At 48.8% G+C, this 25,000-nt stretch overlaps 1 protein-coding gene across 1 annotated transcript in view; it reads right to left on the bottom strand.

The window, feature by feature from the left end:
* IGSF11 (immunoglobulin superfamily member 11) overlaps nt 1-15,924 on the bottom strand; it is a 386,896-nt gene extending 370,972 nt beyond the window's left edge. The window contains exon 1 of the mRNA XM_040339112.1: nt 13,175-15,924. Within this exon, the coding sequence (XP_040195046.1) occupies nt 13,175-13,235 (61 nt within the window). The 5' untranslated portion in view covers nt 13,236-15,924. The remainder of the gene's footprint in view (nt 1-13,174) is intronic.
* Between the last annotated feature and the right edge of the window lie 9,076 nt (nt 15,925-25,000).

Raw genomic sequence — 25,000 nt, 5'->3', positions numbered from 1 at the left:
GAAAGCTGCAGAGTCAGGAGGTCCGAGGTGGGACGGCGGTGATGTCCGATAGCCGATAATCCAATCTTCTGTCATTTCCTGGCTCCTGCATAATTTATCACTCCTGCTTGATGTACATTTTCCTCGGCTCTATCAATCCACAATCACTCCTGACACACAAGGCAACAATTTATCTCCCGGAAAACACTTTACAGACGGATTCCTTCACCTTCACACTCAAATGTTACATAAAAAACAAAACAAAATAACATTTAATAGTTACACAAATAATGTTACAACCTTTTGGTATTTAAACAACCTTTCAGCTTTGTTGTTTGCGCTCGTTAACCGCCAAATAAAAAAGCCTTGAAAAATCTATTCCTTTCCTTGCAACACACTTGGGCCCAGATTCACATACTTTTGCGGCCGTGTAATGTAACCCGTTTACGTTACACCGCCACAAGTTTCCAGTTTTAGTGCCCGATCCACAAAGCACTTACCTGGAAACTTGCGGCGGTGTATCGTAAATACGTCCGGCGCAAGGCGTTCCTATTCGAATGGGCGGGTACAATTTAAATTAGGTGCGCTCCCGCGCCGAACCTACTGCGCATGCTCCGTTTCCTAACTCCCGCCGTGCTTTGCGCGAAGTTACGTAATTTTTTCAAACGGCGACGCGCGTAGCGTACTTCCGTATTCCCGGACGTGTTACGCAAACGACGTGAAATTTTAAATTTCGATGCGGGAACGACGGCCATACTTTAGACAGCAATACGTTTGCTGACTAAAGTTAGGGCACCCAAAACGACGACTAACTTTGCGACGGGAAACTAGACTAGCGGCGACGTATCAAACGCGAAAATCCGTCGTGGATCGCCGTAACTGCTAATTTGCATACCCGACGCTGGTTTACGACGCGAACTCCCCCCAGCGGCGGCCGCGGTACTGCATCCTAAGATCCGACAGTGTAAAACAATTACACCTGTCGGATCTTAGGGATATCTATGCGTAACTGATTCTATGAATCAGCCGCATAGATACTCTGAGAGATACGACGGAGTATCTCTTCTGTGAATCTGGCCCTTGGTTTGTAGACGGGTTGTTCTGAGGTCGTTGTCTTCCCTCCGCTCCTGAAATTGCTACAATGCTACTATCTATGGTGGCCTTTCTCTTGTGTCGCAACGTTATATATATATATATATATTTTTTTTTTTGCTTTTTGTTTTTCCTCCACGAAAGTAGAGTTTAAGGCAGTCTTTCTCAACCTTTTTTTTTACCCCAGAGGAACCCTTGAAATCTTTTTTAGGTCTCAGGGAACCCCTTACTAAAAACCAATTCATTGGTGGTCATTGAAAAAAAAATGCCCTTTACATTTGTGGTCATGCGGAATAGGGCAGCCCTTACAGTGGTTGCCAAACCCTACAGATGGCTTAACCACTTGCCGACCGCCGCCAGTAGATATATGTCGGCAGAATGGCTCCTGTGCGCAAAGCTCCGTGACCGTGCCCGCGGAAACTCCCCGACTCAATGTCTGTGGGTGTCCCACGATCGTGTCATGGAGCTGAAGAACAGGGAGATGCCTATGTAAACAGGGCATTTCTCTGTTCTGCTTTGTGACAGGACACTGATCTACTGCTCCCTGTCATCGGGAGCAGTGATCAATGTCGTGTCACTCGTAGCCCAGCCCCCACACAGTTAGAATCACTCCCTAGGACACACTTAAAGTGGGATTCCACCCGCAATTTTTTTTTTTTTTAAGTCAGCAGCTTTAACTATACGCCGTCCGTGGGGGTATCCCAGTGCGCATGGTCGAAATTAAACCGGAACCAGCCAATGTTTACGACGGTGATGTCATTCTACGCAAATCCCTATTCGCAAACGACTTACGCAACCGACGTAAAAAATTCAAAATTGTACGCGGGAACGACGACCATACTTAACATTGAGTACGCCTCATAATAGCAGCTTTAACTATACGCCGGAAAAAGCCGAAACGCAAACGACGTAAAAAAATGCGCCGGCCGGACGTATGTTCGTGGATCGCCGTAACTAGCTAATTTGCATACTTGATGCGGAATTCGACGGAAACGCCACCTAGCGGCCGCCGAAAAGTTGCAGCTTAGATCCGACGGCGTACTAAGACGTACGCCTGTCGGATCTAGCCGAGATGCCGTTGTATCTTGTTTTGTGGATACAAAACAAAGATACGACGCGCAAAATTTGAAATTACGCGGCGTATCAAGAGATACGCCGGCGTAATTTCTTTGTGGATCTGCCCCTGTTTGTGTATACTGTGTATGTATATTGCGTGTCTGTGTGTGTATACTGTGTATGTATGCTGTATGTGTGTGTGTGTATGTATGTATATACTGTGTGGCCCCATAATCTATTCCCTGGGTGCCTCATAATCTTCTATTGCCCAGCGGCCCCATAATCTCCTATTGCCCAGCGGCCCCATAATCTCCTATTGACCGGGGGCCCCATGAGTTGTCAGTCCCCCCTGCCTCACTGTACCCATTGTATTTAGCCTCACTGTGCCCATCGTATGTGGTCTCACTGTACCCATCGTATGCAGCCTCACTGTGCCCATCGTATGCAGCGTCACTGTGCCCATCGTATGTAGCCTCACTGTGCCCATCGTATGTAGCCTCACTGTGCCCAGCTTGCACTCTATTAGGGTATAAAGGTGTAATACGGAAGATAGAACATCTTAGAATATATCTATTAGAGTACGAAAGAAGATACAGAAGGTGGAAAAGTTAAGAAACTTTTAGGGTATAAATGAGAGAAATAGCGGATAGAAGAGCTTACAATCTATAATGGTATAAAGCAGCATGTTCCAATGTTTTATTGGATAATGTATGATATAATGAAAGTCATTGGTCCAAGAATGAACTACAGACAGGTGTGAAACATACCAGTAGCTAAAATCAATGAATATATCAATGACTATGCATATGTGGACAAGTGGAGGAGGGATTTATAACCGGTCACATAGAAGAGGTGGGAGAATACAATCAGAGAATGTCCTATACTTCCTCAAAGTTAACCGGACTATAGTGAGAGATAAGGAGATACTGTATTATTGCACAGCAAAATATATATATATACAGTCGTGCTGAAAAGTTTGCATACCCTGGCAGAAACTGTACAATTTGGGCATTAATATGGAAAATATGACCGATCATGCCAAAAAACTGTCTTTTACTTAAGTGCAATTTCAGGTGCACTTTGCACTTGCAGGGGCAGATTCACAAAGATCTGCCCCGGCGCATCGTATCTGAGATACGCTACGCCGCCGTACCTTACCTGGCTTTGGTTCGAATCCTGGATGATTTCGCGCCGTAAGTTACGGCGGCGTAGTGTATCTCAAGCGGCGTAGCGGCGCGGAATTCAAGTTGGGCGGGTAGGGGGCGTGTTTCATTTAAATGAAGCGCGTCCCCGCGCTGAACGAACTGCGCATGCGCCGTCCCTAAATTTCCCGCCATGCATTGCGCGAAATGACGTCGCAAGGACGTCATATTTTTTAACATAGACGTGAATTACGTCCATCTGGACGACTTACGCAAAAAAAAAAAAAAAATTCTAAATAAACGCGGGAACGACGGCCATACTTATCATGGCAAGTCTAAGGCCCCATACACACGAGAGGATTTATCCGCGGATACGGTCCAGCGGACCGTATCCGCGGATAAATCCTCTCGAGGATTTGCGCGGATTTCCATGGGATTGAGTATACTCACCATCGAATCGAAATCCGCGCCGAAATCCTCTGGCGATGACGTGTCGCGCCGTCGCCGCGATTATGACGCGGCGACGTGCGCGACGCTGTCATATAATGAATTCCACGCATGCGTCGAATCATTACGACGCATGCGGGGGATCCCTTCGGACGGATGGATCCGGTGAGTCTATACAGACCAGCAGATCCATCCGTTGGGATGGATTCCAGCGGATAGATTTGATAGCATGTCATCAAATATTTATCCGCTGGAAATCCATCCCAGGGGATAAATATCCGCTGAAACCCATTCGCTGGGATTTTTCAGAGGATGGATTCTATCGTGTGTATGGGGCCTAACTATACGCCGCAAAACAGCAGCTTTAACTATACGCCGGAAAAAGCCGACTAGAGACGACGTAAGAGAATGCGACGGCCGCGCGTACGTTCGTGGATCGTCGGAAAAAGCTCATTTGCATACCCGACGCGGAAAACGACGCAAACTCCACCCAGTGGACGCAGAAGTATTGCATCTTAGATCCGAAGGTGTACAAAGCCATACGCCTGTCAGATCTAACCCAGATGCCGTCGTATCTTGGTTTGAGGATTCAAACTAAAGATACGACGCGGGTAATTTGAAAGTACGCCGGCGTATCAGCAGATACGCCGGCGTACTCTCTCTGTGGATCTGCCCCGTAGTTTGTACTTGTAGTGCAAAGTGCATTTGCCTTTCGTAAATAACCCGCTGTGTATAAATAGTCCATGAGTTTGTTAGCTCTCACATGGATGCACTAAGCAGGCTAGGTACTGAGCCACGAGGAGGTAGAAAAGAACAGTCAAAAGATCTGCATAACAAGGTAATGAAACTTTACAAAGACAGAAAAAGAAAGCCTTGAAATGTGGGAAATTAACCTTTTCTTTGCCATTTTAACCTGTGTGTGCCACCTTCTGTGTCTGTACCAAGACCACACATTCCCGGGGTATGTAAACTTTTTATCAGGGCCATTTGGGTGATTTCTGTTATTATTATGATTTTAAAAGCATCCAAAAAAATATATATGATAATAAATGGCTTCATGTAATTGCTACCCTTAACCACTTCAGCCCCGGAAGGTTTAAGCCCCTTAATGACCAGACCATATTTTGTGATTCGGCACTGCGTCGCTTTAATTGACAATTGCGACGCTGTACCCAAACAAAACTGACGTAATTTTTTTTCACACAAATAGAGCTTTCTTTTGGTGGTATTTGATCACCTCTGCGGTTTTTATTTTTTTGCGCTATAAACCAAAAAATACTGGCCCAGATTCAGGTAGATTGGAGCAATATTTGCGTGGGCAAAGAGCAAAGATTTTTCTCTGCGCCCACGCAAATATTTCGATTTGCCCAGCGATTCACGGAGCAGTAGCTCCGTAAATTGCGCGGGCGCTATGCTAATTAGCCCTGCGTAAGGGCGCCTAATGTAAATGATCCCGCCGGGGGCGGGAATCATTTAAATTAGGCGCGCTCCCGCGCCGAGCGAACAGCGCATGCTCCGTCGGGAAACTTTCCAGACGTGCATTGCGGCAAATGACGTCGCAAGGACGTCATTTGCTTCTAAGTGAACGTGAATGGCGTCCAGCGCCATTCACGAATCACTTACGTAAACTACGTGAAATTTAAATTTCACGAGCGGGAAGGGCGGCTATACTTAGCATTGGTTGCCCCTGCTATAGCAGAGCAACCTTGCGCTAAAGTTGCTGTACGGAAACTCCGTACCTTGCGTGCCCAGGGCCCGCGCAACTTTTGTGAATCGGTGGTAGTATGCAATTTGCATACTATACGCCGATCACAATGGCTGCGCCCCCTAGCGGCCAACGCAAGAATGCAGCCTGAGATATGAAGGCATAAGGAGGCTTATGTCTGTCATATCTTAGCCTGCAGTCGGTGTAACGAGGTTCCTGAATCAGGAGCACTCGTTACACCGGAGCAAGTAAGCACTTGCGCCGCGCAACCTATGGTTGCGCGGGCGCAAGTGCTTCTTGAATCTACCCCACTGATTTTTTAAAAAAAAAAACAATATTTTTTACTTTTTGCTATAATAAATATCCCACTTTTATTTTTTTTAAAACAAATTTCTTCATCAGTTTAGGCCGATGTATTCTTCTACATATTTTCCCAATAAGCGTTTATTGATTGGTTTGCGCAAAAAGTATAGCGTCTGCAAAATAGGGGATAGATTTATGGCATTTTTAATATTGTTATTTTTTTTTACTAGTGACTTTTATCAAGACTGTGACACTGCAGCGGACAGATCAGACACTTTTGTGCGACCATTGACATTTATACAGAATTTAGAGCTAAAAATAGCCACTAATTGCTGTGTAAATGTCACTGGCAGGGAAGAGGTTAACACTAGGGAGTGATGTGTTGCCTATGTGTGTTTCTAACTGTAGGGGGGTGGGACTGACTGGGACAAGACAGAGATCACTGCTACCGACCACTGGGAACAGTAGATCCCTGTCATGTCACCGGTCAGAATGAAGAAATGCCTTGTTTACATAAGTACTTTCCCGTTCTATCTGTGTACAAGGCAATCGCGGGCCACAGGAGGATATCGAGTCCTCTCAACCCAAGGGCATGCTCCCGCCTGCAACTGAGCCTGCACAAGCAGCCGTACAGCTACAGCGATTTATGCAGGGGAGCCATTGTGCTGCCGTCAAACGGCGGAAGGTCTTAAAGTGTTTAAATTAAAGATTTTTTGGCATGATCAGCCATATTTTCAATATTAATGCCAAAATGACACAATTTCTGACAGGTACGCAAACTTTTGAGCACAACTGCATAGCCCCATGAAGCCTCGCCAAAGCCCCACCAAAGCATCATCGAAACCCCACTGAAGCCTCATCGAAGCATCACCAAAGCCTCATCAAAGCCCAACCAAAGCCTCATCAAAGCCTCATCAAAGCCTCACCAAAGCCTCATCGAAGCTCCAAGAAGCCTTATTGACACCCTATCAAAGCCACATTGAAGCCCCACTGAAGCCCCGTGACAGCCCCATCGAAGTCTCATCAAAGCCTCATCAAAGCCCCACCGAAGCCTCATCAAAGCCCCATGAAGCCTCACGAAACCTCATTGAAGCCCCATCAAAGCCTCATTGGAGCCCCACCGAAGCCCCATCAAAGCTTTATCGAAGCCCCACAAAGCCTCACCAAAGCCTCATCGAAATCTCATCAAAGCCTCACTGAAGCCTCATCAAGGCCTCATCGAAGCCCCACCGAAGACTCATTGAAGCCCCACTGAAGTCTCATCGAAGCCCCATCGGAGCCCCATGGAAGCCCCACAAAGCCTCACCGAAGCCCCACCATAGCCTAATTGAAGCCTCATCGAAGCCCCACCATAGCCTCATCGAAGCCCCAAGAAGCCTTATTGACACCCTATCAAAGCCACATTGAAGCCCCACCGAAGCCCCGTGACAGCCCCACCGAAGCCTCATCAAAGCCCCATGAAGCCTCACGAAACCTCATTGAAGCCCCACAAAGCCTCATCAAAGCCTCATTGGAGCCCCACCGAAGCCCCATCAAAGCCTTTATCGAAGCCCCACAAAGCCTCACCAAAGCCTCATCGAAACCTCATCAAAGCCCCACAAAAGGCTCATCGAAGCCCCACCAATGCCCCACCAAAGCCCCATTGAAGCCCCACAAAGACTCACTGAAGCCTCATCGAAGCACCAAGCAAAAGCAAGGTGTAGACAGGGCTGTAAGCTAACCATTTTATTTAGTGACAGGAGCTTTGACTGGCATTCAGAAAGCTTTAACAAAGCCTGTCCGAAGCCATGTTTTAAAGCAAGTGTAAACGAGCCCTTACAATACAAACAAATGTTACCGAATGTCCCGAAAAACTAAACGAAACTTGTCCAAATGTCCGAAATTCGGACTGAAATTTTAATCGAATTTTTACATCGAACTCCAGTCGAAATTCTAACTGTACACATATTGCTGAAATCAAAGACATGGGGGAGTTGATTTACTAAAGACAAAGGGCCAGATTCACCAAAGAGATACGACGGCGTATCTCTCAGAGTATCTATGCGGCTGATTCATAGAATCAGTTACGCATAGATATCCATAAGATCCGACAGGTGTAATTGTTTTACACTGTCGGATCTTAGGATGCAGTACCGCGGCCGCCGCTGGGGAGAGTTTGCGTCGTAAACCAGCGTCGGGTATGCAAATTAGGAGTTACGGCGATCCACAACGGTTTTTCGCGTTCGATACGTCGCCGCTAGTCTAGTTTCCCGTCGCAAAGTTAGTCGTCGTTTTAGGTGCCCTAACTTTAGTCAGCAAACGTATTGCTGTCTAAAGTATGGCCGTCGTTCCCGCGTCGAAATTTAAAAAATAACGTCGTTTGCGTAAGCCGTCCGGGAATACGGAATTATGCTACGCGCGTCGCCGTTCGAAAAAATGACGTCACGGCGCGCAAAGCACGGCGGGAGTTAAGAAACGGAACATGCGCAGTAGGTCCGGCGCGGGAGCGCACCTAATTTAAATGGCACACGCCCATTTAAGTTACCCCGCCTTGCGTAGTTTTCATCGCAAGTGCTTTGTGAATCAGGCACTTGCGATGAAAACTTGCGGCGGTGTAACGTATCTACGATACGTTACGCCGCCGCAATTCTTTCTGAATCTGGCCCCAATAGACTTTGCAGTTGCTCCAGAGCTTAGTAAATGAGGCACAGCTTTGCTTTTGCAAAGAGCACCCAATCACGCGTTAGGAAAAAAAAAAAAAAAAAATTTTTTTTGCTTGCACATGCATGGATGACGGAAGTCAGTAGAGCTTCTGCTCATTTACTGAGCTCTTTGCAAAGCGCACAGTCTCTTCGTCTTTCGTAAATCATCCCGACGGTGTCAGCAGCAGAGGGGCCCTGGAAATGATCCCAAACAGCTGACACTCGTGTCACCGTCACTGCAGCATTGGAAGTGTTGCATGAGGACTCAAGGAGACAGACAGCCTGAGAAGGCTAATAAAGAAGCTTAGAGAAGCTTTGCCCTGACAAGTACACACCGCCACAATAAGTATACGCTTACATACATAAACAACTAGTGCTATAGGAAATACTGAGGTGCAGAAAATGCAACATAGAAAGCAAAACACCAAACAAACATACTAAAGATTCCCAGCAGATTGAAATATTTAGATTTACCTAGTAAAGGGAAAACATTGTAACAATTCCTATGCATAACAGATACAATAAACTGCTAAAGCTGTAGAGGAGGAACTGCCACATCCGGGGTGGTGGGATTTGTGATGTCAAGTTATTAAAAAGGAGATTATTAAAGAACAGCACCACTTTAACGTCAGTACTCAATGCAAGAGCCCGTAGGATAGTGCCCGTATGCCATGAAGCAGGTACATGTTTGTGCAGCAGATAGGTAACATCCCTTAAAATTAGTATCCAGTGCAAGAGCCCACTGGGCATTGCCCATATGCCATGTAGTAGGTACATGCTTGTGCAGCAGATAGGCAACATCCCTTAAAAGTGGGTACCCAATGCAAGAACTCGTTGGGTAGTGTCCATATGCCATCAAGAAGTTACATGCTTGTGGAGCAGATAGGCAACAACCCCTAAAATTGGGTACCCAGTGCAAGAACTCTTTGGATGGTGCCCCTATGCCATGTAGCAGGTACATGTTTGGGGAGCAGAGAGACAACATCCCTTAAAATTGGATATCCAGTGCTAGAACTCTTTGGGTGGTGCCCCTCTGCCAATGAAGCAGGTACATGTTTGTGCAGCAGATAGGTAACATCCCTTAAAATTAAATATCCAGTGCAAGAGCCCACTGGGCATTGCCCATATGCCCTGTAGTAGGTACATGCTTGTGCAGCAGATAGGCAGCATCCCCTAAAACTCGGTACTCAGTTCAAGAACTCTTTGGATGGTGCCCCTATGCCATGTAGCAGGTACATGCTTGGGGAGCAGAGAGACAACATCCCTTAAAATTGGGTACCCAGTGCAAGAGTCTACTGGGCATTGCCCATGTACCATGTAGTAGGTACATGTCTGTGCAGCAGATAGGCAGCATCCCCTAAAACTGGGTACTCAGTGCTAGAACTCTTTGGGTGGTGCCCCTCTGCCATGAAGCAGGTGCATGCTTGTGGAGCAGATAGGACAATCCCTAAAATTGGGTACCCAGTGTAAGAGCCCACTGGGCATTGCCTATCCTAATGCCATGTAGTAGGTACATGCTTTTGCAGCAGATAGGCAGCATCCCCTATAACTGGGTACTAAGCGAAATAACTCTTTGGGTGGTGCCCCTATGCCATGTAGCAGGTACATTCGTGAGGAGCAGATAGGCATCATACCTTAAAATTGGGTACCCAGTGCAAGAGCCCACTAGGCATTGCCCTATGCAATGTAGCAAGCACATGCTTGTGGTGCAGCTAGGAAATGCCCCAATTAATAATGTTAACATCCCCCATATGGGTAGTACTTATATGCCATGTAGTAGGCACATGCTAATGCAGTGGATAAACAATTCCCAGTCTCAAAGAGCAATCAACAAGCTGATAGAACATTACCCCTTGCAAAGTGGGTATCAAATACAAGAGACTACTGGGTAGTGCCCACATGCCATACAGCAGGTACATTCTAGTGGATCAGATAGGCAGCACCCCTAAAACTGGGTACCCAATGCAAGAGCCCACTGGGTAGTACCCATATGCTATGTAGCAAGCATATGTTTATGGAGAAGATTGGCAATGCTCAGCCTCAAAGAACTATCAAGGAGCTGATGGAACTTCATCCCTTAAAAGTGGGTAACCAACACAAAAGCCCTCTGGGTAGTGCCCATATGCCTTGAAGCAGGTACTGTACATGCTAGGAGAGCAGACAAGCAGTGGCCCCTCAACTTAGGTACACAATGCAAAAGCCCACTGGATAGTGTGCATATGCCCATTGGGTACCCGCTTTTAATGGGTGATGTTCCACTAGCTCCTTGGTAGCTCTGTTAGGCTGGGCATTGCCTATCTGCTCCTCAAACATGTGCCTTCTACATTCTAGGGGAGCAGATAGGCAATGCCAGCTTAACAGAACTATCAAGGAGCTAATGGAGCATCATCCCTTAAAAGTGGGTACCCAATGCAAGAGCCAACTGTGCAGTGCCCATATCCAATGTAGAAGGCCAATACTTGTGGAAAATATACAATACCCAGCCTCATGGAGCCCTCTGACATTACCCCTTAAAAATGAGTAGCCAATGCAAGAGTGTACTGAGTAGTGCCCATATGCCATGAATCAAGCATAAGCTAGTTTAGCAGAGATGAAATGCCCAGCCTCATGGAACCATTGAGGAGCACAGTGATGTAACAGCACCCCCTAGGAATGGGTACCCAATGCAATGTAGTATAGACATTGCCCAGCCCTGTGGAGCTATCAAGGGGCAAAGTGATGTAACAGCACCCACCCCTTAAAAGAAGGTAACTAATGCAAGAGCCCATATGCCATGTAGCATAGACATTGACAAGCCTCATGGAACTATTAAGGAGCACTGTGATGTAACAGCCACTCTTTAAAGTGGGTACCCATTCCAAGAACCACTATATCATGTAATATAGACAATGCCAAGCCTCATGGAACCATCAAAGAGCACAGTGATGTAAAATCAACCCTTAAAAGTGAGTAGCCAATGCTGAGTAGTGCCCATATGCCACATATCTAGCATAAGCTAGTTGAGCAGAGAGGCAATGCCCAGCCTCATGGAACCATTAAGGAGCATAGTGATGTAACAGCGCCCCCCAAGAGTGGGTACCCAATGCAAGAGCCCGTATGCCATGTTATTTAGACATTGCCCAGCCTTGTGGAGCTACCACTGCCTTAAAAGTGGGTACCCAATGCAAAAGCCCCTATATCATGTAATATAGACAATGTCAAACCTCATGGAACCATCAAGGAGCACAGTGATGTAACAGCACCCCCCTAAGAGGGGTTACCCAATGCAAGAGCCCATTTGTCATGGAGTTTAGACATTGCCCAGCCTTGTGGCGCTACCACTGCCTTAAAAGTGGGTACTCGATGCAAAAGCCCCTATATCATGTAATATAGACAATGTCAAGGCGCATGGAACCATCAAGGAGCAAAGTTATGTAACAGCATCCCCCAAGAGTGGGTACCCAATGCAAGAGCCCATATGCCATGTACTTTAGACATTGCCCAGCCTTGTGGAGCTACCACTGCCTTAAAGGTGGGTATCAATGCAAAAGCCCCTATATCATGTAATATAGACAATGTCAAGGCGCATGGAACCATCAAGGAGCACAGTGATGTAACAGCACCCCTCTAAGAGGGGTTACCCAATGCAAGAGCCCATATGCCATGTAACTTAGACATTGCCAAGCCTTGTGGAGCTACCACTGCCTTAAAAGTGGGTACCCAATGCAAAAGCCCCTATATCATGTAATATAGTCAATGTCAAGCCTCATGGCACCATCAAGGAGCAAAGTTATGTAACAGCATCCCCCAAGAGTGGGTACCCAATGCAAGAGCCCATATGCCATGTACTTTAAACATTGCCCAGCCTTGTGGAGATACCACTGCTTTAAAAGTGGGTACTCAATGCAAAAGCCCCTATATCATGTAATATAGACAATGTCAAGCCTCATGGAACCATCAAGGAGCACAGTGATGTAACAGCACCCCCCTAAGAGGGGTTACCCAATGCAAGAGCCAATTTGTCATGGATTTTAGATATTGCCCAGCCTGGTAGAGCTATCAAGAGGCAAAGTGATGTAACAGCACCCCTTAAAAGTGTGTACCTAATGCAAGAACCCTTATGACATAAATAGTACATATATTGCCCAGCCCCAGGGAACCTTTAAAGAGCATAATGGTATAACAGCACCCCTTAAAAGTGGATACCCAATGCTAGTGCCCATATGCCATGTAGTATAAACAATGCCCAGCCTTGTGGAACTATTAAGAAGCACAAAGATGTAACAGCACCCCTTAAAAGTGGGTACCCAATGCACGAGCCCCTATATCATGTAATATAGACAATGTCAAGCCTCATGGAACAATCAAGAAGCACAGTGATGTAACAGTAGTCCTTAAAAGTGGGCACTCAATGCAAGAGCCCATATGCCATGTAGTAGACATTGCCCAGCCTTGAGCACAAAGATGTAACAGCACCCCTTAAAAGTGGGTACCCAATGCACGAGCCCATATATCATGTAATATAGACAATGTCAAGCCTCATGGAACAATCAAGGGGCACAGTGATGTAACAGTAGTTCTTAAAAGTGGGCACTCAATGCAAGAGCCCATATGCCATGTAGTATAGACATTGCCCAACCGTATTGAACCATCAAGAAGCACAGTGATGTAAAGTACCCCTTAAAAGTAAGGTACCCAATGCAAGCGCCCATATGCCATGTAGTATAGACATTAAACAATACCCAAGCTCATAAAATCATCAAGCCCGATCCAGCATGGGGGTCACCTACCTCTGAGTCCGGTGATAGCTCCCAGGACCAGCCAGATCCCCCAAGATCCCGAACTCCTCATGCTGCAGGGGGCAGCTGTGCCCGGGGTGCCTCTTCCTTCTTCTGCCCCTTCAGTCTCCCAGGTCAGCACAATCCACGGGGCATGAACCAGACAGATCCACCCTAGCGATCCAAACGGGATCCCGGTAATCCAACCAAGGCGAGGATCCGTCCGCTGTCCCGGTGCCCCTCCTGCACCAACTCCAGGGAGGATGCGCACTGCAAGCACGTGGAGCCAGGCGGGCACTGCGGGCTCCCTACACCCGATCACCCGCTCCTACTACACCAGGGGTGGGATCTTCTGCAGGGGATCGGAGGCAAGGTGGCACCAGGCTGAGAGGAGCTTCCAAAATAAGAGGATTGAGCCAACAAAGGACCTGCACCGAGGGGGCACCGAGGATGGTATGAAGCAAAAGGGGGCATCCAAGACAAGATCCAGGGAAAGGTGGCACCAGGGTTGCTGCAACCTGCAAGGCGAGATCCCAGGCACCAGGAGGAGATCAGCTGAGGCAACCAGACTTGCGATCATCTGCAGGACACCCCGGATCACACAATCTCTTCAGGAGGGCACCGGAGATTAAATGCTCTGCAGGAGGATGGTGGGCAGCGTGGGGCTCATGGGCAAGAGAGGGAGATCTTCACTAGGGTGAGATCACAGACACCAGAGGAGGAATGTTCTGTAGGGCACCCAAGATGAGATCATAGGCTGTGTTGGGGGGACACCAGAGGAAGAATGGTCTTCAGGACACCCAGGATGAGATCACAGGTACCAGTGGAGCAGTGGTCTACAAAGCACGCAGGGTGAGCTAATATGCTTTGTTAGGGTCCACCAGAATGAGGTCACAGGCTGTGTTTGGGGTCCACCAGAGGAAGAATGGTCTTCAGGACACCAAGGATGAGATTACAGGCTGTACTGGGGGCCTCCATAGTTAAAATGGTCCTCAGGGCACCCAGGATGAGCTCACAGGCTGTATTTGGGGCCACCAGAGGAGGGATGATATTCAAGGCACCCAAGATGAGATCTCAGGCTGTATTTGGGGCCACCAGAGGAGGGATGGTCTTCAGGACACCTAGGATGAGATGAGATCACAGGCTTTTCTGGGGTCACCAGATGAAGAATAGTCTGCAGGACATCCAGAATGAGATCACTGGCTGTGTTGGGACCCACCAGAGGATAATGGTCTGCAGGACACCCAGAATGAGATCACTGGTTGTGTTGGGGACCACCAGGGGAAGAATGGTCTGCAGGGCATTCAGGATTAGATCACAATCCGTGTTTGGGGGCCCCTACAACAGGAATGGACTTCAGCACACTTAAGATGAGATCACAGTCTGTGTTGGGGGGCCACTAGAAGAGGAATAGACTTCAGGACACCCAGGGTTAGCTCATAGGCTGTGTTAGGGACCACCAGAGAAGGAATATTCTTCTGAACATCTATGATGAGATCACAGGCTGTGTTTGGAAGCCATCAGAGGAAGAATAGTCTGCAGGACGCTCAGGATGAGATCACAGGTACCAGAGGAGAAATGGTCTTCAGGACACCCAGGCTGTGTTAGGGGCCACCAGAGGAGGGATAGTCTTTTGAGATCACAGGCTGTGTTTGGGGCCCCAGAGGAGGAATGGTCTGCACTCAGGATCTCCAAGATGAGATGACAGGCTGTGTTGGGGACCCCAGAGGAGGAAAAGTCTTTAGATCACCCAGGATGAGATGGTGGGTCCCAGATTGAGGAATGGTCTGCAGGACCTCCAGGATGAGATCACAGGCTGTGTTGGGGGATCCTCATAGGAGGAAGGGTCTTCAGATCACCCAGGATGAGATGACAGGCTGTGTTGGGGGGCCCCAGAGGAGGAAGGTTCTTCAGATGACCCAGGATAATATGGGGGGGGTCCCAGATTGGGGAATGGTCTGCAGGACCTCCAGGATGGGGTGACAGGTACCAGATGAGCAATGGTCTTCAGGACACCCAGGCTGTGTTGGGGGCCCCAGAGGAGGAAGGGTCTTCAGATCACCCAGGATAAGATGGGGGGGGGGGTCCCAGATTCAGGAATGGTCTGCTGTTGGGGGCCCCAGAGGAGGAAGGGTCTTCAGATCACCGAGGATGAGATGACAGGCTGTGTTGGGGGGCCCCAAGAGGAGGAAGGGTCTTCAGATCACCCAGGATAAGATAGGGGGGTCCCAGATTGAGGAATGCTCTGCTGTTGGGGGCCCCAGAAAGGAGTAAGGGTCTTCAGATCACCCAGGATGAGATGACAGGCTGTGTTGGGGGGCCCCAGAGAGGAGTAAGGGTCTTCAGATCACCCAGGATAAAATGGATTGTCCCAGATTGAGGAATGCTCTGCAGAACCTCCAGGATGAGATGACAGGCTGTGTTGGGGGGCCCCAGAGGAGGAAGGGTCTTCAGATCACCCAGGATAAGATAGGGGGGGGGGGGTCCCAGATTGAGGAAAGCTCTGCTGTTGGGGGCCCCAGAGAGGAGGAAGGGTCTTCAGATCACCCAGGATAAAATGGATTGTCCCAGATTGAGGAATGCTCTGCAGGACCTCCAGGATGAGATGGCAGGCTGTTGTTTGGCCACCAGAAGAGCAATGGTCTGCAGAACCCTCAGCAGGAGATCAGAGTGGCACCATGGACAGGGCTGACACCCCCAGGGGCAGACATGACAGCTGTGTACCGGGACAGGAGATGCTCGGAGTAGTCGGTACGCTGCCCTATGCTGTCTCGGCACGTGCTCCCCCCCCCCTTTTTTTTTCCTGTCCATTGACAGCAGCACCGTCTCCGAGCAACCCGAGGACGCCGCCCGGTCTGCAGCCTGCTGTGTGCTCCGGCGACACCTAGCGGACAATCTGCTAACTGCAAGCTGGCGCACCGGCGGGATGCGGCAGAGGAGCGCTGAGCAATTGGGCGTCTGGATGGGGAGTGCTGCTCTGTGATTGGGACTGCAATATGTTGGGGTCACTTGGCACAGTGTGGGGGTCTCTATATAAAGAGAGCATAGGTGAATGTATAGATTTGCATGGTGCATACTTTGCACAAGGATGGGGGGGGGAGGTGATTAGTGGTGGCCATTCATGATTGATAAATGATCAATTTCTTTTCTGATCTCTTCCAATAAGGAATAATCAATCAATAGTCAACGATTTTACCTTACTGATCTTTTCCCACCATGTAATCTCCTAATCTGATTAAGATCAAGAGGTGAGATACAAAGCTCCTGACGATCAATAAAAAAAAATAATGGGGTAGATTCAGGTAGCCTTTCGCATTTTTTGCGTAGGCGCAGGGCACCGTTTTTGCCCTGCACCCCCGCAAATTTACTGCGCTACACGCGATTCACGGAGCAGTAGCTCCGTAAATTGCGTGTGCGCTCTTTAAAATTGCCCGGCGTAAGCGCGCGCAATTTAAATGATCCCGTAGGGGGCGGGAATCATTTAAATTAGGCGCGTTCCCGTGGCGATCGTAGAGCACATGCTCCGTCTGGAAACTTTCCCGACGTGCATTGCGGCAAATGACGTCGCAAGGACGTCATTTGCTTCAAAGTGAACGTGAATGGCGTCCAGCGCCATTCACGAATCACTTACGCAAACTACGTAAAAATTCAAATTTCGCGACGCGGGAACGACGGGTATACGTAAACCGCCGAACGCAAACGATGTAAACTGCGTACGCAGGGCTCGCGTAACGTTGTGAATCGGCGTTAGTATGCAATTTGCATACTATACGCTGAGCACAATGGGAACGCCACCTAGCGGCCATCGCAAGAATGCAGCCTAAGATATGCGGGCATAAGAGCCTTATGCCGCGCATATTTTAGGCTGCAGTCGGCGTAATGAGGTTCCTGAATCAGGAGCATTCGTTACGCCGGGGCAAGTAAGCAATTGCGCTGTGTAACTATGGTTACACAGGCGCAATTGCTTCTTGAATCCAGGCCAATAATAATAATTTTCTGCTCTAGCCGATCATTATCTAAATCAGGGGTTTCAAACTGGCGGCCCTCCAGCTGTTGCAAAACTACAAGTCCCATGAGGCCTTGCAAGGCTGACAGTGACAAGCATGACTTCCACGGGCAGAGGCATGCTGGGACTTGTAGTTCGGCAAACAGCTAGTGGGCCACCAGTTTGCGACCCCTGCTCTAAATCAATTGGAAGTTGTGGCTATTCGATTGTTTGCAAATTTGTTAGCGCTAATCGACTCGCACATTGATCATATAATAACGTTGCAACTTGTATAGTCGCCCTAAGGACTCGTTCGCCCTATCGGTAGGGGGGGGGGGCGGTAACACCCTGCAGTTTATTCATGGTTTTACAGCCTCCCAACTGTTCCCCTTTAGCACTACAGGCAGCATCATTTTTTATTTTTTTTAACCTATATTGTCAAAAAGTATTGGGACGCCGGCCTTTACATGCCCATGAACTTTAATGGCATCCCAGTCTTATAGGTAGATTCACAAAGAGTTAGGCTGGCTTATCAGTAGATAAGCCGACCTAACTCTGAATCTACGCCGGCGTTTGTTTAAGTGTATTCTCAAACAGAGATACGCTTAAACAAAGCTAAAATAGGACGGCTTGCGCCGTTCTATCTTAGCTTGCAATTTTTTGGATGGCCGATAGGTGGCGCTTCCATTGCGGCCGGCGTAGATTATGTAAATGAGCTTTTACGACGATTCCCGAACGTACGCGAGCCCGCCGCAGTCGATTAACGTCGTTTCCGTAAGGCCTTAGGTGGCCTAAAGTTATTCCACCTATGAAGTGGAATAACAATGTTAAGTATGGCCGCCATTCCCGCCGCGAGGTTCGAATTTTTTACGTCGTTTGCGCAAGTCGTCCGCGAATCGGGAGTTTACGTCATTTACGTACACGTCGAAATCAATAGGCCCGTACGGCATCCTTAGCCGCAATGCGCACTGGGAAATGTAGGCTCCCGGCACATGCGCAGTAGCAAAAAACGTCAAAAAACGTGAGGTCAAGCCTCATTTCCATACAACACGCCCCCCTCCAACCAATTTGAATTAGGCGCCCTTACGCCCGCTCGTTTGAGGCTACGCCGCCGTAGATTAGCAGGTAAGTAGATTGAAAATCACTGCTAGCCTAGCTAATTTACGGCGGTGTAGCCTAAACACACTAGGCTACGCCGCCCTAAAGTTATTCCAATCTACCTGAATCTACCTATTAGTCTGTAGGGTTCAATATTGAGTTGGCTCCGCCCTTTGCAGCTATAACAGCTTCAACTCTTCTGGGAAGGCTGTCCACAAGGTTTAGGAGTGTCTATGGGAATGTTTGACCATTCTTCCAGAAGTGCATTTGTGAGGTCAGGCACTGATGTTGGATGAGAAGCCCTGGCTTGCAGTCTCCCCTCTAATTCATCCCAAAGGCAGTGGCGGCCCGTACATACGGGGCACAGGGGAGCACCCTCCCCTAATCCATGCACTCGGACCCTATACTACATGCAGGGCGCCAGACGCATGGATTCCAATGGGCTTCTTTTTTCTAGAAGCACATGATTACAGCCTGAGGCTCTAATTGGCTTAAAAAAAGGGTGGGCTCGGGGCGCAGAGCACCGTGCCCTGAGCCCACCCCATTGTGTGACAATATCAAATTAATATTCGCTATTGTCTTCCTGACTCTCCTCCCGGCCAATCAGGAAGCGTGTCCTGAGGCCCACCACCCCATTGGCTGGGAGAAAAAAGCGGTCCAATTGGCCCCTTAGGAGGAGGAGGGAGGTGATGCACGGCGGAAGCCGCCGTGATGCCAAGGAGGATGAGATGCAGAGAAAGCCGCTGCCCGTGATCTACCGTATTTATCGCGGTATAACGCGCTCCCGCGTATACCGCGCACCCCTAAAGTTGCCCCGAATCCTGTGGAAAAAAAGTTTTTTTTGTACTTACAGTTTTGGTGTCTTGCACGGCGTCCATCGGCGGCCTCGTCGGGTCCGGCGTCCGTCTGCGGCTTCGGGTGTCCTCTTCGTCGGGTCCGGCGTCCGTCTGCGGCTTCGGGTGTCCTCTTCGTCGGGTCCGGCGTCCGTCTGCAGCTTCGGGTGTCCTCTTCGTCGGGGTTCGGCGTCCTCGCGTCCTCTCCGCTCGTTTACCGCGCCAAGTTTGAATACTGCGCCGACATATACCGAGCGCAGTACACTCGTGTATTGTCGGCAATGCTCGGCTACCCGCGCTGACGTCCTGTACGTCCAGGACATTAGCGTGGGAGGAGCCGAGACTGCCCGACAATACACGAGTGTACTGCACTCGGTATATGTCGGCGCAGTATTCAAACTCGGCGTGGGAAAGTGGGTATCGGCGTATACTGCGCACCCACGATTTTGCCCTGATTGCCCTAAATACGGTAGATGGAGTAAGTGTGAGGTTTGTGACGACCGACTGAGGGGGTTGCTGTGAGAGCGTTGTTTTGCCGCCCCCCCAAAAAAATATACCACCAACCGCCACTGCCCAAAGATGTTGAGATCAGGACTCTGTGCAGGCCAGTCAAGTTCCTCCACCCCAAACTCGCTCATCCATGTCTTTATGGACCTTGCTTTGTGCACTGGTGCGCAGTCATGTTGGAACAGGATTGGGCCGTCCCCAAACTGTTCCCACAAAGTTGGGAGCATGAAATTGTCCAAAATATCTTGAAAGAAGCTCCTGGTCCCTTTTTGCGGATAAGCTTAGCACGATTTTTAGAAGCACACTTTGTCGTGATTGCCATGAAATTCTGTTGTGTGACAATCACGGCAGAAAGGCAACACATCTAAAAATCCTTTCACCAGCCCTGCTGGGCACAAAAAATGCCTAGAACTGTTCATATGTATGAATTCTCATTACACCAGGTGTAGTGCACGTGTGCAAGATCACGTGTTTTCCCGTGCCGTACAACAACCAGCTGCCCTTTTGTAGATGTGTGTGGGTGCCATTACCGTATTTACTAGAGGAAAAAGCCGAAATTTTCAGCCCTTTTGTTAAGGCTCAAAATACCCCCATCGGCTTGTACTCGAGTCAGTGTACCTGAAATTATTGACAGGCTGCGCGAGCGTCCGTTGCTTAAAAGTCGCGGTTTCCCCCTGGTCACTTCCGTGATAGGCGTTTCCCAGCAGACGCAGTTCCGCCAATCACGGACGTTTTCTCATCCTCGGACTCAGTTTCCCAGCAGACACTTAGCTGGATTCAGAGACGCCGCTGCAACTTTAAGGCGGCAAAGCGTATCGTATTTACGCTACACCGCCTTAAGTCAGAGAGGCAAGTACTGTATTCACAAAGTACTTGCCTCCTAACTTACGGCGGCGTAGCGTAAATGGGGCTGGCGTAAGCGCGCCAAATTCAAATTAGGCTGAGGGGGCGTGTTTTATGTTAGTGGGGGGTGACCTGACGTGATTGACATTTTTTACGAACGGCGCATGCGCCGACCGTGTACATATCCCAGTGTGCATTGCTCCAAAGTATGCCACAAGAACGTATTGGTTTCGACGTGAACGTAAATTACGTCCAGCCCCATTCACGGACGACTTACACAAACAACGTACATTTTTCAAATTTCGACACGGGAACGACGGCCATACTTAACATTGACTAGTCCAGCTATTTGATGGAATTACTTTACGCCTGAAAACGCCTTACGTAAACGGCGTATCTTTACTGCGACGGGCGCACGTACGTTTGTGAATAGGCGTATCTAGTCATTTACATATTCGAACTCAACGATTCGAACATTACTGAGGACAGTAATGGGGCACTGTGGGGAGGAGCTGAGGACAGTAATGGGGCGCTGTGGGGAGGAGCTGAGGACAGTAATGGGGAGTTGTGGGGAGGAGCTGAGGACAGTAATGGGGTGTTGTGGGGAGGAGCTGAGGACAGTAATGGGGTGTTGTGGGGAGGAGCTGAGGACAGTAATGGGGAGTTGTGGGGAGGAGCTGAAGACAATAATGGGATGCTGTGGGGAGTAGCAGAGGATAGTAATTGGGTGCTGTGGGGAGGAGCTGAGGACAGTAATGGGGTGCTGTGGGGAGTAGCAGAGGATAGTAATTGGGCGCTGTGGGGAGGAGCTGAGGACAGTAATGGGGTTCTGTGGGGAGTAGCAGAGGATAGTAATTGGGCGCTGTGGGGAGGAGCTGAGGACAGTAATGGGGTGCTGTGGGGAGGAGCTGAGGACAGTAATGGGATGCTGTGGGGAGGAGCTGAGGACACTAATGGGGCACTGTGGGGAGGAGCTGAGGACAGTAATGGGGAGCTGTGGGGAGGAGCTGAAGACAATAATGGGGCGCTGTGGCGGAGGAGCTAAGGACAGTAATGAGGCGCTGTGGGGGTGGATCTGAAGACAGTAATGGGGAGTTGTGGGGAGGAGCTGAAGACAATAATGGGATGCTGTGGGGAGTAGCAGAGGACAGTAATGGGGCACTGTGGGGAGGAGCTGAGGACAGTAATGGGATGCTGTGGGGAGGAGCTGAGGACAGTAATGGGGCACTGTGGGGAGGAGCTGAGGACAGTAATGGGCACTGTGGGGAGGAGCTGAGGACAGTAATGGGGCGCTGTGGGGAGGAGCTGAGGACAGTAATGGGGCACTGTGGGGAGGAGCTGAGGACAGTAATGGGGCGCTGTGGGGAGGAGCTGAGGACAGTAATGGGGCGCTGTGGGGAGGAGCTGAGGACAGTAATGGGGCGCTGTGGGGAGGAGCTGAGGACAGTAGTGGGGTGCTGTGGGGAGGAGCTGAGGACAGCAATGGGGAACTGTGGGGGAAGAGCTAAAGACAGTAATGGGGCGTTGTGGGGAGGAGCTGAAGACAGTAATGGGGCGCTATGGGGAGGACAGTAATGGGGCACTATTGGGAGGAGAGGAGGACAGCAATGGGGCACTGTGGGGAGGAGCTGAGGACAGTAATGGGGTGCTGTGGGGAAGGAGCTGATGACAGTAATGGGACGCTTTGGGGAGGAGCTAAGGACAGTAATAGGGTGCTGTGGGGAGGAGCTGAGGACAGTAATGGGGTGCTGTGGGGAGGAGGTGAGGACAGTAATGGGGCACTGTGGGGAGGGAGGCTGAGGACAGTAATGGGGCACTGAGGACAGGAATGGGGCACTATGGGGAGGAGCTGAGGATAGTAATTAGGCGCTGTGGGGAGGAGCTGAGGACACTAATGGGGTGCTGAGGTAGGGAGGCTGAGGACAGTAATGGGGCGCTGAGGACAGTAATGGGGCGCTGAGGACAGTAATGGGGCACTGAGGGGGGCTGAGGACAGTAATAGGGGAGTAAGTACAGTAATTGTGGGGACTGAGGACATAAGTGAGGGTCACTGAGGACATTAATGGGGGGACTGATGACAGTAATGGGAGTCACTGAGGGCATTAATAAGGTTTATTTCATGCAAAAACTCTAACAATCATCTCAGGGTAATACAAGCTCACAACAACACTGCGGTACACACTGCAGGTGTGATGACATCACAGGCAGCTTTCCCTTACCTACGCGTTTCGTCTATGCAAAGGACATCCTCAGCAGACTCCCTGTGAGTTTTATGCTTAGAGGTTTTGCTCTTTTTTGTTTATTATAGTATTTTACTATTCCCTATAATAAAATAACATTCAGAAGAAAAATTAGCCTAAAGAACACTTGTTTTTGCCCAACTCACACAGAACAAATGTACATGCAAATTCCCGAGACGAATAGTTTTACTTTTTTTTTTTTCAATAAATAGGCCCCTCAGTGTTATGATTTACCCCCCCCCCCTTCACGACCAGGCCATTGCTTTGCGATATGGTACTGAGTTACTTTAACTGGTTGTGCGGTGGTGTCCCCAAATAAAATTGATGTCACATTTGTCCCACAAATAGAGCTTTCAGACCCGCTTCCCGATTGGCCGGGAGGAGGATCAGTGTTGCAACAGCGAAATTAGATTTGGGTTCCATACGCAATGCTCTGCTCCCCGAGACCATCCTATTTTGAAGCCTATTAGAGGCTCTGGCTCTAATCAGTGCTTCAAAACACCCCCCCCCCCCAGCAATAGGAATTCATGGATAGGAAGGGTGGTGGCATGGATGGGGCGGCATCCATGTGCCCACAATGGACCCTGGTTACAATACAATTTAATACAGGAGGAATTAAAGGGCCCTGATTGTTACAATCCAAAAAAAAAATTCTAATCAGTTTCAAATGGGAAAATATAAAAATCCTGGGTGAAACTGGGGTGAATCTTGTCTGAAAACACTTTTAACCACTTAAGCCCCGGACCAATATGCTGCTAAATGACCCAAGGGGTTTTTACAATTCGGCACTGCGTCGCTTTAACTGACAATTGCTCGGTCGTGCGTCGTAGCTCCCAAACAAAATTGGCGTCCTTTTTTCCCCACAAATAGAGCTTTCTTTTGGTGGTATTTGATCACCTCTGCGGTTTTTAGTTTTTGCGCTATAAACAAAAATAGAGCGACAATTTTGAAAAAAATGCAATATTTTTTACTTTTTGCTATAATAAATATCCCCCAAAAACATATATAAAAAAAATTTCCCTCAGTTTAGGCCGATACGTATTCTTCTACCTATTTTTGGTAAAAAAAATCGCAATAAGCGTTTATCGATTGGTTTGCGCAAAATTTATAGCGTTTACAAAATAGGGGATAGTTTTATTATTTTTTTTTTTTTTACTACTAATGGCGGCGATCAGCGATTTTTTTTCGTGACTGCGACATTATGGCGGACACTTCAGACAATTTTGACACATTTTTGGGACCATTGTCATTTTCACAGCAAAAAATGCATTTAAATTGCATTGTTTATTGTGAAAATGACAGTTGCAGTTTGGGAGTTAACCACAGGGGGCGCTGTAGGAGTTAGGGTTCACCTAGTGTGTGTTTACAACTGTAGGGGGGTGTGGCTGTAGGACTGACGTCATTGATCGAGTCTCCCTATAAAAGGGATCACTTGATCGATACGCCGCCACAGTGAAGCACGGGGAAGCCGTGTTTACATACGTCTCTCCCCGTTCTTCAGCTCCGGGGAGCGATCGCGAGGGGGCGTCTAGAAACGAATAGTCGCGCCCTCGTCCTGGATCGCTCCTGAAGCCACGGGAATCGCCGCATGTACGGGGGGGGGGTCCCGATCGGACCCCCGACTAGGGTTGCCACCTCATCCCTTTAAAAAGGAACACATCTGAATTACACAGGTTCTCTGGCTGATTAAGGTGGTAATTAAACTCACTTGGTGCCTTATCTGCATTAAATTAGCCTCAGAATCTGTGTAATTCAGATGTGTTCCTTTTTAAAGGGATGAGGTGGCAACCCTACCCCCGACCCAAGTCTAGGCAGGGACGTACAGGTACGCCAATGTGCCTGTCCGTGCCATTCTGCCGACGTATATGTACATGCGGCGGTCCGGAAGTAATTAACTGCTTCCCGCCCAGGCCATTGTAAAATGGCGGTGGGGCGGGAACCCTATTGTTTCTGGGAGGAAGTCAGGTGATGTCCTCCCAAGAACGCGACGTGCAATCTGTCACCGGCTGTGTACACCGGAACACTGGTCTGGCCCGCTGATGGTACCAAGTGATTGCTGTGCCCAATCACAGAAGATCACATGACAGCTGTAAACAATGAATGAGTTACTTTTACGTTATTCATTGCATACAATTGTGTTGCTAGCTGTGATTGGTCATGGTGATCACATGGTACAGACAAGGCCAATCACAGCCCACTTGTACCATGTGATTAGCTGTGGCCAAACACAGATAATCACAAAAATACACAGCATCTACGCACTGTCTTTCAGTAAAAAGTATTTGCTTATAGCGGTGAAATTCACTGCTTTTAGCAATCATGGTATGTAAAA

This window comes from Rana temporaria, chromosome 2, assembly GCF_905171775.1.
Source record: "Rana temporaria chromosome 2, aRanTem1.1, whole genome shotgun sequence".
Taxonomy (NCBI): domain Eukaryota; kingdom Metazoa; phylum Chordata; class Amphibia; order Anura; family Ranidae; genus Rana; species Rana temporaria.
This window is presented reverse-complemented; position numbering and strand designations above follow the sequence as displayed.